General features: G+C 45.8%; 1 protein-coding gene across 2 annotated transcripts in view; it reads left to right on the top strand.

Moving 5' to 3' along the window:
* The first annotated feature begins 5,105 nt into the window (after positions 1 to 5,105).
* Positions 5,106 to 13,657, top strand: part of GLDN (gliomedin) — a 56,357-nt gene continuing 47,805 nt past the window's right edge. Inside the window, exon 1 of one of the 2 annotated variants that reach the window (XM_043471992.1) lies at positions 5,106 to 5,649. In XM_043471992.1, coding sequence (XP_043327927.1) covers positions 5,287 to 5,649 — 363 coding nt within the window. In that variant the 5' untranslated portion in view covers positions 5,106 to 5,286. The remainder of the gene's footprint in view (positions 5,650 to 13,657) is intronic. The other variant, XM_043471991.1, reaches the window with a different exon arrangement.

The raw sequence follows: 13,657 nt of genomic DNA, 5'->3' as shown, positions 1-13,657 counted from the left end.
CACAGTATACTGATGGGCAATACTCAATCCAGAGCCTCCCAGTTGGTCTGGCTAAGGCTTGGTAGGACTACACTGAACTGGACTTCTCCTTCTGCTCAGGTCTGCTAGCTCTCTTTCCTTCATAGGTACTGATCCCTAATGAATATCTTGTACCCCAAATTCCATCTCAGCACATACTCCAGGGTACCCAATTGGTGACAATTGGCTACCATGCACTGAAAGGGCAGGATGGGACTGGGGGAGGGGTATGTTTACTGCCAACAAAGGGAACAAAGAAAGCACAGGAAAGGTAGAGGGGAAATCTGAAATAGCACTACTGTACAGCCTCGGACAGCTCCAGCCTAGCAATGACTGGGTTACCCAGTGTCTAAGAAACTGTAACCGTGATAGGTGGAAATCTGCTACCACCAAAATCTCATAAGGGACGCAGTATCATCCAGCCTTATTCAGGGCATCTATCTCCTCACCTCAGTCCTAGGCATAACATGATTTGCTGGCCTCAGCCTAAGGCACCGAAGGCTGACTTCTCAGAAAATGCAAATATTACTGGGTACTATACAAAAACCTCAGTTAATATCAAGATTAGCCAAATTATCTAAATGTTAGTCAGGGTTTTATGTTTCAACTACCTTTAAATGTGCAGTGAAAGAAAAAGTGGCATTTTCTGGAACTCAATGTTTTCTTATTTCATTCGGAAAAACGGGTTTAAAGGCTGAGATTTAGTCTGGTGGGGGTTAGAGATTATACATAGTTTCAGTAGTCACAGGAGCCACTGAAAATCCTACAATAAAAGGTAATCTCTGAAAATGAAAGTCTGTCATCTGCAATCCACCAAACCAACCTCCCCCCACCCCAACACACACACTAAAAACTCCTCACTGGCTTCCCACTCCTCTTACAGTAAAGACCCCAGCCTTATGAGGTCTCACCCACAGAGACTGGCCCCTAACTCTTTCCCCAGCCTCACCGCACACTCTCCCTTCCTTGTTTCCAGTGTTTTCCACCCTGCAGCCACATTGGCCTTCTTATGGTTCCTTAGGGCCTCACACATGCTATCCCCTCTGCCTGCAGCTCTCCCACCCAAACTGTCACCTATTAATGACGACTCACCTTTAGTTTCCAACTCAACCATCGTCAGTTCCTCTGGGAAGCTTCCCTGGCCCTGCATTCCGCATGTAGGATGGATTCCTCAGTGGTACAGTCTCACAGAATCACACTCAGTTTTTTCAGGGCATCTATCTCATCATCTCATTTGGAATTACACCCTCACATCTGTGAGATTTATTTGGTCGATTATCTCCCCACTTAGACTGTAGGTTGCAGGAAGGCAGGAATGGTGTCCCAGTTTGCTCTCCATCTTATTCCTAGATCCCGGCACAGTTCCTGGCAGAAAGCAGGCACTCAATTTGTCAAATAAGTGGATAAACAAATGTTGAAATGAATGAATGAGTGAACAAACAAGGAAAATGAGAGAATTTCTCACTTTGGTTGGGTGACTTGAAGTTTCTTGGGGTTAAAATGTAGAAACAGGGAGTTAAAAGCAGAGGGTGTTGGGTGGGAGATAGATGTACATGCTGACAAAAATCAGAGAGACTTTCTCCCTAACTGGTGGCAAAGAGGAAGAGTAGGGCTGGGGAGGCAGCAAAGCACCATCAGAAGTCACAACATAGCTGCCAACCTTTGGACCAAAATACCCAAGTGCCAGACCTTAAAGTAAATGAAAACTATTCACTTTACCCTCAGGAGAAAATGCTATGGAATTAAAGTTGGAGTATATTCTTGAATTGGATTTTCTTCTCCAGGGCCCTCAAGCTAACCTGAAATCATTTTTTAAGACCATTCTATTTAAACTTTGAAAATGAAGCATCTGCCTTTTAATGGAAAAACTACTTATCATTGTAAAGACAGCACATGATGTTCTTGGCTCCTTTGGTCTCCAGAAAAGGAAACTCAGATATCTCCCCAGGTCCCCATTGTACCTTGAACCCCCTATGTCACCAAAACAGGTCAGATTAACAGCTAACTTGATTTTTTAATAATAAGTAGAATGTACCACCTCATCCAGAGAATACTAGGCAGGACAGTCTACACAGACATACCTGCCTCTCAAAAGTCTCAGGAGACTTAAGAAGCCAAAGTTTGAAGGGCCGCCTATAACCAACCTCAAAGTCACTGTATTCAGACAAGAGGCCAAGTTTACCAGCCACTCAAAGTTCTGTTCCTGAAAAAAACACTGACAATCAATTAATCAAATATTCTTACTTGGCACAAGTCCCTGCTGTGACAGACACAGTGAAGAGAGGTCCCTTCCTTAAGCACACTATAATCCAACTAAAGAACTAAGATCCGGAAGAACTAAGAAATTGGTCAGTAGCACAAGGCACAGTATATGGGTGTCAGCAAGTTCAGATAGCCCATAGCCAACCACGCTAAAGTCCATCAAATATTAACTCTATGCCAAGTGCTTTACATCATTTTCTCATTAAATCTTCAGAACCCCATGAGATAACGTACAATTACAGTCTCCTGAGATGAGTTGAGTAAGGTACCCAAAGTCTCATAAAAAGCAGTTTCAGGCTCAGGTCCATCTGATTCCGAAGCCCTTGCTCAGGACCTCTGAGAACCTGAGGCTTGCAGAATGAAGGGAGTGGGAAAGCTTGAGGTGGGCATGGATGGCAAGGCCTGATGAGGAAGGAGGCTGTGAGCTAGATCTTAAACAGAGGCAGCCCTGAGACAGACGGGAGAAGGAGAAAGGTGGGTGTGCGATGTACAGGGCATAGGGAGGAGACAGGAGAACAGGGACAGAGAACAGAGCAAGGTCAGCTGCTTGGATACAGCTGGTCTGGGGTGCGGGATCAGTGAAGAGATCTGCCTCGTAGGCCACAGTAACATGCCCCAGCCTTCTCCTTTCTTGTAAAATACTGTATTCTTGCACAGAAAGACTGGGAGAGGGAATGGGAAGAAGAATCAGATGGAAGAATCTGGGAAATCTGGCTTTTCCTTTGCCCTCGTCTTGCCCACTCCTTAGCCTCTCAATACAATATCTCAGGTATTCTAACCATCCAGCCCAGTGTGCATTCTGAGTGTTTGGAGTCCTATATCCCAAGAGGGGCAGCAACTTGGTCTGAGGTTGTCAGATAAAGCCAGGCTTGTTCCAAGGGGAACTCCTACAGGCTGTGGGCTCTGAACCAGGAGGGTGGGGATGTGTGTGTCAGGCTATGTTCACTCCCAGGCAGCCTGCCTGGGACAGGGGGACATGTTCTGTGGCATAAGCGGTTTCATGCTTAAGCTCTACCATCACTACACACACATCATTTAACAAAGTCATGCCCTCACCATATAGCCTTTCGTTCATTTATTTGTTAATTTGCTCATTCAACAGGTAACTACTGAATGCTCATTTTAAGCCAGGGGCTGTATTAGGTGTTGGGAAGAGACAGAGTTAAACGAGATGTGGCCCCTGACTTCAGAAGCTATACACTGTTGTTAATGGTGGGCACTGGTGACAGATAGTCAGGCAACAGTAACTGTATGAACGTTGGGATAAAAGGAAGCTCAGGAGGCTCCATGAGACTCCAACTGCTTCCTCTGCAAACTGTCTGTCTTGTTCATTTCTGTACTCAGCACCCATTACTGCGCCTGAAATACAGTAGGCACTCGGTAAGCTTTTAGTGAACCAAATGAAGATCTTACTGAGGCTGACCTCCAATCTGCCTCTCTGTGACTTCTCCCTATTGGCTGTAAGCCTGACAATTGGCATCCTAAGCCTAAATGAAAAGAGATGAGGATACATGGCAATTCTTCCAATAGGTCATAGTATGCTAGGATTGGGACACTGTCTGTATCACTTCCATCCCCTACCAGACCTCATGTCCCCATAGTTGAGGTCATTCATGAAGCACTTGGGCCTTCATGCTCTCCTGATTCCTCATCCTGGATGTTCTTTTAAGAAGACACAAGCTGGTCAGCCTCGATTAAAACTAAGGAATCAGACCTTGACACAGAACCTTGACAGCTCCAGCTGGCTCAATGGCAGGGAGCCAGCTCCTTCTCTGAGATAATGGGCTGTGGAAACAGCAATCTTGGTTTTAAGTTGTGGCTTCCCACACCACCAGGGCCTCTTGCAGGCCCTGGGGCCCCAGGGAGGCAGTCATTCTAGAGGAAGCTGAGAAAAATGGGGAGTGAAGAAGTCCTGGGAGAGACTGAGAAATGACTCTGCCTTAAGGGCCAGGGGCAGGGGTGGTTAGTGGCCTTTGAGGCACAACCAGCATATGAGCTAACAGGAGTAGGAGGGAGCTGTGAAGAGGTAGCCAGGAGGTATGAGGTGACTGCCCCCTCAAGTAACACAGACTAAGTAAGGTCCAGTAGGGGCCTGGCCACCACCTCAAACCTTCAGCCAGAGAGCTCCTCAGAATCAGACCAGAGTGGTCTTGGGTCAAAGCCCTCCATCTGGGTAGCAGCAGAATAAGGTCAGAACCAGGAGTATTTTTTTTCCTCCCAGTTTCCACTCTGGAGTTTTTTTCTCATCATTGGGCTACCTCCCAGATATGGATCTCATGGGAGAGTTCTTGGCCTGTCATATCCTGAAAATTTTCCTTCACAGATGACCCCTGCTTGTCATGCAGGGCTGGGCTTTTTTCCTTCTGATGGATGGCTTTTTGAACCATCCAGTGCCAGCTGTTTCCCTGTCTCCATCCGTTCTCCTCCCAGAAAAGATGGAGTAGGAGCTTCAGTGGCCACATGAGGCCTTGTGACCCTGGGGAGGAATGACCGGCGGCCTGGGACTCAGCCCAACAGCAGACTGCCCAGGGGCAGTGGGCACAGGCCTTGGCATCTGGGCATGCTGATCTCTTTCTCCAGAGAGGGCAGTGTGGGGGGAGGAGGGGGTGGAATCCAGCGACTTCTCAGGCCCTAAGAATTCCTGCTCTCCCCCTCAGTCTGACCCTCGTTTTGCCCGTCTGGGCCGCGGCAATCCCCACGGGCAGGGCAGTGGGGGAGAAGGAAGGAGAGGCGGGTTTGCTAGTTTGCTTGGCCAGGCACCAGGAGTGTGAGCCTGCCCTCCCCCGCAGACTGTCTCCACTCGCTCCTGTCCCCCTCTCCGCCGGCCTGTCCCTCCGGGCTGCTCGAGCCCCACTGCTGCTGTCCCCAACCCGCCCCGCCAGCAGGGCCAAAGGGCGGCGTGACTCACGGCGCTGCCACCAGCCCACGGCTTGCCCGAGGCGTATAAAGGCTGCCGGGGTGAGAGGCGGCAGAGCCTTGCCGGACCCGGTCCAAGGCGCTCAGGGCATGGCTGGAGGCGCGGAGCGAGGCCGCGGGGGCGCGGGCTGGGGGCTGCGCGGCGCCCTGGCCGCGGTGGCGCTGCTCTCGGCGCTCAATGCTGCAGGCACGGTGTTCGCGCTGTGCCAGTGGCGCGGGCTGAGCGCTGCGCTCCGGGCGCTGGAGGCGCAGCGGGGCCGGGAGCAGCGCGAGGACAGCGCCCTGCGCGCCTTCCTGGCGGAGCTGAGTCGCGCCCCTCGCCGGGGGCCCGCGCCACCCCCAGACCCCGCGAGCGCCGCGCGCAACAAGCGCAGCCACGGCGGGGAGCCTGCGCAGCACATCCGTGCTGAGAGCCACGACATGCTGATGATGATGACCTACTCCATGGTGCCGGTAGGCGGGGTCTCAGCTCCCTCTGACGCCCCCGCCGGGGTGGGCGGCCGACAGTGAGGGAGAGAGCCTCAGACATCCTCTCCTCCTCTGGCCAGATGGTGCGGTGCCCTGGGGAGAAGTCCTGGGTGTGAACCCGCTGGGAAAATCACCTTGGCGAGCACCTTAGCCCATCTGGGGTCAGTTTCCTCATCTGTTAAACGGGGGAGGGGTGAAGGGGTAAGTCTTCCACCTCTGAGGTCGTTCAGACTGCAGATAAATTAGGGGATAGGCAATGTTCTTAAGAGCCTACTTCCTAGCTTTGAACACAGGTTTTCACCTTCTGGTGTGACAGGAGCCGCAGCGGCCCGAGCTCTGCCTGTGAAATTCGTAGGGGGTCCATGAGAGCACAGACGTAACATTTCTGGAAGAGCGCAGACTTCTGTAAAGTGATTCTTTCACTGACATCATCTATTGGTCTGGCTTTTCACCGGGCCTCGGCTTATCCCACCCAAGACTGCCAACCTAATAGTTTCGGTTTATGTGAAAACAGCCCTAATTTTACCAACCCCTGGGACCTTTTTGAGGGGAAACTTACTCTTGGGTACCAAGTGGTTACAAATAATGGAAATCAACATAGAGCATCTTTGTTAAAACGCAGTGTCAAAGCTGGGGTTTATCATGTGGGCTCCAAGAAGTCTATCGTTTCAGTCGCTCAGCTGTGTCTGACTCTTTGCTACCCTATTGACTATAGCCCACCAGATTCCTCTGTCCATGGGATTTTCCAGGCAGGAATACTGGAGTGTGTTGCCATTTCCTTCTCCAGGGGTTCTTCCCGACCCAGGGATTGAACTCACCTCTCTTACGCCTGCTGCATTGGCAGGAGGGTTCTTTACCACTAGCGCCAGCAGGGAAGCCCCCAAGAAGTCTGTGGAACCTCAGAAAATGTCGGAGTGAGCTCTTCACAGGCTCATGCATCTAGGGAGAGTCCAAAGCTTTTCATTAGATTTTCAAAGGCCACTGTGCTCCTCAAAAATGATTTCAGAAACACTGATCTTAAAACAAGTTGTTAAAGTAAAGCCTCAAAAATCTTTCTTCCAGTTTTAATTTCATTTGTTTTTGCTGATATTAGCTCAATAATTATCTAACAGTTACACTTGGATCACGTTGCAGTTCCCCATTCTATTTCATTATCCATTACAGCTGTGATGAATATTTTACTTTACAAAGATTTCAGTTGTCATCTCAAGTCAAGTGTGAGCCATATTTTGGAATCCTAGGTGTTTGAAGATAAATTCACTTAATCCTATTATCATAGAAGCTTTTAAATATCTTACATGAGCTGAAGTGCTTTCATAACTACATGAAAGTACTACACACTTCAAGCACATCTTTTGGGAAAGATCACATTTTTCCATTCCTGAGTTCATTTTTTTTAACCCACATTATCATTTAAAAAGCTGGACCCAAGCAAAAATTTCAGAAAAGGACCTCTGTAAAGTGAAGAAATCTCTTTAGGGAAATTCACTCTTTCTCTTGGCTCTTCACTGTGCATTTTTAGGGGTTTGTTAAACCATCCAAGAAGGTTGCACCTGAGTATCAACATTTTATATTTTTAATCCTGCTTTTAAGAGGCTTATGTATCCAGATTACATTCTGTTCATCATTAATCCAAGATAATGCAGACACTCATATCTGTGTCAGTATGAAAGCTGATTTAACTACCACTAGCTGCTCTGTAGCAACTCAGAGAACAGACATTACATTACATTTATCTGGATGAGAAGCACTTGAAGATTATCCCCAAGTCATCCCCCACTTGCAATGGGTGTGACCTTTAGGAGTCACTGAGGGACTCTCCATGTAGGCCAGGAGAAAGTCACCATCATAGTCCTCTTGGGAGTAGTTCCCAAACAGTAGACTTAGGGGTCACCTGGGAACACATTAAAAATGCAGATTTCAGGGTCCCAACCTCAGACTTGTAGAATTATAATCTCCAGAACCAGCTTCCTTAAGTCCCCTGACCTACCCATCTCCCACCCTTCCAACCCCTTGGTGAGTTTGATACAGGTGGTCCAGGTGCCACACTTTGGGAAATGCTCCTCTAGACCACTGCTTCTCTAATGTGCATATGAAGATCTTGGAGATCTTGTAAAAATGCAAATTCTGATTCAGAAACTCTCAGTTGGGGACTGAGGCTCTGTATTTATATCAGGCTCCCACTTATATTGTTGCTGCTGGTCTGAGAACCACACTTTGAATAATTCCATTCTACAGCAGTGGTTGTACAGTGAAACCATATAGGGAGTTTAAACATGACTGATGCCTAGGACCCATCTCCCAGAGATTCTGAATTAATTGTTAGGAGTGAAGCCCAGGGGCGGGTGCCCGCTTACCAACACAAAGGGCCTTGGCATGCCTTCCTGATGATGGTCAGTTGTATTAAGCACCTCACTCTCACCAGGTCTCCCTTGAGGCCTCTGCTTTAGGCAAAGGAACAAACTTAATGGTGAAAAGCTTTTTATATACTTTATTGTAACAACACTCTCACCATTCACCCTAGTAGATTTCCCTCATCTTTACTCTCTCTGTTTCTCAGAACAGAGAATTATTCACATGAGGAAACAATTTTTAAAAAGAACTTTCTCAGGGCATGTAGAGTTGGACATGACTTAGCAACTGAACAACAAAAGGGCACCTGAGTAGAAAAATTGCTAGGAGGACTATTAAAGATGTAGTTTACAGCATGGAGGTAAGTGTACCAACTTCTCATGGTTGAAGTCTACACTTTACCTCACCTTTTTATATAGCGCCAGTAGGTCTTCAATGAGAGTGAGATCAGAGGTCCCCTCACTACTGAAGTCCCATGTCCTGAGAGATCTCAGAACAAAGAAACTGTATGCAGACTAATTTCAGCATTGCAAAAAGTCTTCCAAAAATGGCTCATTTATCCAAGATGAGCCTTCTCAAGCCAACCAATACTTCTAAGTTCTATGCTTTTGGCTGAAAGTACTTCAACTCAGCATGTTAATTCTGGTTAGCACAGTCTGACCAGAAACTGATTGGCAGCTGTAAATGATTTTATTAAAAGGACAACATAACTAATTATTACTTAAGTACAATTAGTTTGGTTGTTATTGCTTAGTCGCTGAGTCATGTCCGACTCTTTTGTGACCCCATGGGTGGGCTGTAACCCACCGGGTTCCTCTGTCCATGAGATTCTCTAGGCAAGAACACTGGAGTGGGTTGCCATTTCCTCCTCCAGGGGATCTTCCCAACCCAGGGATCGAACCCACGTCTCCTGCTTCTCAGGCAATTCTCTACTGCTGAGCCACCTGGGAAGTCCATTAGTTAGTTTGGTACAGCCATTAAATCTTTAAAAGGAAGTGAGGATTTTGGAGAAAAGTAATGAAAGGGGCCCTGGGTACCACTGAGCTATACCAGTAATGGGAACCCATCTGCCAGGAGCTCCTTCAAGAGATGTTGGTGCTGTATAGTCTCCACTCCCTCCCACTGCTCTTCTCACTCCTCCCTGCATCAGTTTCTCTCTTTTATCCCATTCTTCAAGTCTCACCCTTATTGACGTTCTGGTAGCTTTATCATCCTCCCTAAAATCTTGGGTCAAGCACCCAGTAGGAAGGAAGTTTTACTACTCATAATGTGTGCCTTAACAAGTTCTAAATGGATCAAAAGTTTACATTTAAAAAAATGAAGTTCTAAAACTGTTAGAATAAAATATGAGTAAGTTCATTTTTAATCTTGGAAAGGGAAATGAGAACTATAACTCAAAAGCCAAAAGCAAACAATAAATGAGTAAATTTAACCACATTTAAAAAGCACACACAACAACAAAAACTGCATGACAATTATAAAAACAAACACATACACCATTATTAAAGGCAAATGATAAACTGTAAAGAAATATTTGCAGCTCATATCATAGGTACAGGGCTAATCTTCTGCATATATTATGTATGCAGATTATATATATGCAGAAGATTTATGCAGCAGTTCTAGAAGCTGTTTAACAAGGTAAGAATTTAATAGGGAAATCTGCAACAGAAATAGGAATCCAGTAGGAATATGGAATGCATAGGTCTCAGGAAAAGAAATGCAAATTTATCTTAAAAACACAGGAAAAGAGCTCTTGATTTAGAAATGCAATTACTGCTCCAAAATATAATTCTTACCTTTCAGAATGGCAACTGCAAAAGTTTGACAACATATTCTGTTGGGGAAACTGAAGGGAAACGGACTTGCTCTTATACTGCTGTTTGGAATGCAAAATGCTACAGCCCATAAGGAAGGCAATTTGGCAATACCTTTGGATAACAAATAGGTTTACTCTCTCACCCAGCAATCTTGCTTGTGGGAATTTATCTTGCACAAGACTTTGTCATCTATGAAATGACATATGCACATTGTTATTCACTGCAGAATATTGGTAAAAACAAAAGACTAACATCCTTTGTCCACTACAGGACTAGTTAAATAAACTGATGTATTTATCCACTGGGATACTAGGTAGCTATAAAGCAAGAATGAGTAAATTCTCTATGTTCAGCTATTGGAACAACCCCCAAGATATATTTTTAAATGACAAAAGTGTAAGGAAGAAGGGGAAAAATAAATGACATGAACAACATTACTTACTTAGGGAGGGTTGGGATAAGGTGGGCATGAGCCTTTCATTGCATAGCTCTGTGCCTTATTTTGACTTTTGAACCATGTGATTGTGTTACTCGTACTGTGAGTGAAAAGGCTGTAAGCCCAAGGTTACATGGCAGCTGCCACTGTGCTGGGGGCCGTAGGGCGCAGTAGGGACTGTGCCCACCCAAGGTTCATGTGCTCTGTCTACAGGGGAGGTTTTTGCTGATGGTTGCTGTACATGAACGAGAGCCTTGTGTGTCTGATCTTTTGATTTTTGTCAAGAAAAGTAAAAAATCTGTCTTTTTATGTGAAATCTCTTGGTTTTTAACTATTGACAAAAATTTTCTCAACATGTTTTTTTATTTGACTGACAGTGTGTTGGCCAAACAACACTCACATTGTTAGGGGCTGAGTTAAGACTTGGTTCTGAACAAAATGGCTTTATTTAGTTCCACCACAACCCCCACCCCCACCACTGATTTCCCAGCCTAATTTTGAAAGGATAGTGGAATCTGTGTCATTGTTATCATTATTGGTGGTTAAGTGGAGTTGGTTTTTTGCATTTCATTTGGTTTGGTTGGTTTCATTTTGTTTTGGTTTTGGCTGTCTCTGAACATCAACCGTAGGGGCTTCTCTGGTGTCTCAGTGGTAAAGAATCTGCCTGCCAATGCAGGAGACGCGGGTTTGATCCCTAGTTTGGGAAGATTCCCTGGAGAAGGAAATGACAATCCAGTCCAGTATTCTTGCCTGGGAAATCCCATGGACAGAGGAGCCTGGTGGGCTGCAGTCCATGGGGTCACAAAGAGTTGGACACAGCTTAGTGACCAAGTGTGAGCACGGAACATAAACTCTACCTTCAGTGGATGGAGATTTCCTGTCACTGAGGCTTTTCAAAAGCATTTACTGTGGGCAGATCTCATGGAGGAGATTCCAGCTATGTTAACTAGTAATGCATTGTAGCAAACAGCTTTTCATGATGACCACTCTGAGGTACATGGATCTATACATTATCATGTTTACAGGGGACAAAAGTCACATTACCATAGTCACAGCTTCTGCTTGCATGGATGCTGTATCTCCTTGAAGGCCTTAGCTTGGTCATGGCAGGGGTTACCTGCCTTTCCCACCCCTTGAACTGGGTCACTTCCATGGTGTAAAAGCTGAGAATTTAGATCAGAAGTCAACAAACCGTGGCCTAAGGTCAAATCAAGCCTGCTATTTGTTTTTGTGCAGCTTGTGACTTAATGATTTTTACATTTACAAGTGGATAGGAAAAAAATACGTGGAACGGTATTTTGTGACACATGAACATTGTATGAAATTCAAGTTTCAGTAACTATAAATAAAGTTTTATTGGCATTCGTCCATGCCCACTTGTTTATGTATTGTCTGTGGTTGCTGTCACATGACAACCACAGGATTGAGTAGTCACACCAGAGACCATATGACTCACAAAGCCTAAGGTATTTCCTATCTTGTTCTTTACAGAAAAGTTTACCGACCTCTCATGTAGACAGTGGTCCATGGGATTGGAGGACCCTAGGCATTGTACCTTTGAAGAGCTAAGCTACTAAATCAGGGTTGTTTAAGCAGAGTGTTAACCTTGGGGTTTAAGCCCTCCTGCAGGAGACAGAGTCCAGGACAGAGCTGCGCTGAGAGTGGTTTCACTCTAGAGGAAGGCAGTGGGACTGAGCCAGCCCTCAAGCCGTGTTCCTTCTAAGCTGACTTCCCAAGTCTGGAGTGGATAATGTTAGAATAGCCATCCCTTTAGCCTCATATCTAAGCCTTGTTTCAAACCACATCTATTCTGTTCAGTTGCAGGGGAGAAACTTATACCCCAGTAGGTCCTATCGTATAAACTTGGCCCTGATGAGAGCTTAGAGGCCTGACAGAGCAGAACAAAATAAGACAGGGCGGCCAAAGCAATAACCCACATGTGGAGCCTGGTTGTGGCTGGAGAGGGGGGCTGGTTCTGTGGCCTTTCTCATAGCAGCATGTGCTCATGGGCACTTGGGATGTCACACGTTAATTTACGTGTCAGAAGCCATGTCCAGGTATCAGTTAAGGGTAAGAGAGAACTTGAGGCTACATCTCAGCTAAGACTGTGTCTGGTCCAGGCTTGCCTTCACATGATGCTGCTGCCCTTAACTCTGGAGACCTGGAATTCCTTCTTCTTCACGGGCAGGTTCCCAGGCAAATTCTCTCTCCCCCATGCTTCCCTGAAGTACGTTACAGCAGTAAATAGTATGGACCTGGGAATCAGACAGATTCATCCCGGGCCCACAGCTTGGTAGCTGGGCAACTTTGGGCAAGTCTGTTAACTTCCCCCAGCCTCTGTTTCCTCCTCTGTAAGAGGTGAGATAATAATATTGAATATGCACCTCATAGGGTTGTTTGGAAGCTTAAGGGAGATGATGTAGGTAAAGGACAGTGCCCGGTATAGTCAGACTTCCAGTAACTGTTCATTGTAGCTGTTGCTGAGATTAATCACTGTGAGTTTATCATGTAGCCCTCCTTGCCCCATGCCCTCAGTATCTTGTTTCTGGCTTTACTTTTTATCTTCAGTCTCTTCAAAATGCCGAGTTGTCTGATCATATGTGCTGTTATCAGCTGCTGCTTTGGGATCCTATTTTGCCTTTTGAAGCCTAGGGTAGCTCGCACCAACCTAAATCATCTTGTCATTGAAAACAAAACAGAATTAGCCTTGATGTGGCTTCTTCAACAGTTCAGGCTTTCCCGGGGCCTCACCCCTGCTTCATGGCCACTGATGACGAGGTTTGACACCCACGAGGAGAGTCATCTTCACCCCATTCTGAGCTACTGGCATAGTTCTTGTGCACTCCTGTCGATTTCTGTTGATGGCAGTTCTGAAAAAAAGTTCTGGATGCTTTCATTTGGAAGATTGACAGAATGTGAGTAGAAGGTAGAGAAAAAAGCTTCTAAGAAGGGGAACAATTTACTTCTTGGGGTGGGCAGTCTCATGGTCTCCAGGATATGGGTACCCATGTGGGAACTACCAAAATAGTCCTAGATCTTATAAGACATAACTCATCCGGGGAAAAAAGACATTTTAAAAATCTACATTCTTCAAACTCTCCTTCCCTCCCTGCCTCAGAAAAATATCCTTGGCCAAATCTAGTTGACATTCAAGCTTAATTTACATGCATTTTATCTACAGACTAAAGGTCATGTTGTGTAAAACAAGCTGAAGCTTTTAGGTTGTAATTCTGCTACAAAGGGAGCATTTTTCAGTCCATCAGTTGCTTTTTTTTAATGTAGCTCTTTGAGTTGTAACAGCTCTATATTTTAAGTAGATATAATTTACTTCTAGATTAACTGAAGTTCAGACACAATTTTCTTTACTGAAAGGTGGAGTTAAAAG

Source organism: Cervus canadensis, chromosome 6 (genome assembly GCF_019320065.1).
Source record: "Cervus canadensis isolate Bull #8, Minnesota chromosome 6, ASM1932006v1, whole genome shotgun sequence".
In the NCBI taxonomy this organism is placed as follows: Eukaryota; Metazoa; Chordata; class Mammalia; order Artiodactyla; family Cervidae; genus Cervus; species Cervus canadensis.
This window is presented reverse-complemented; position numbering and strand designations above follow the sequence as displayed.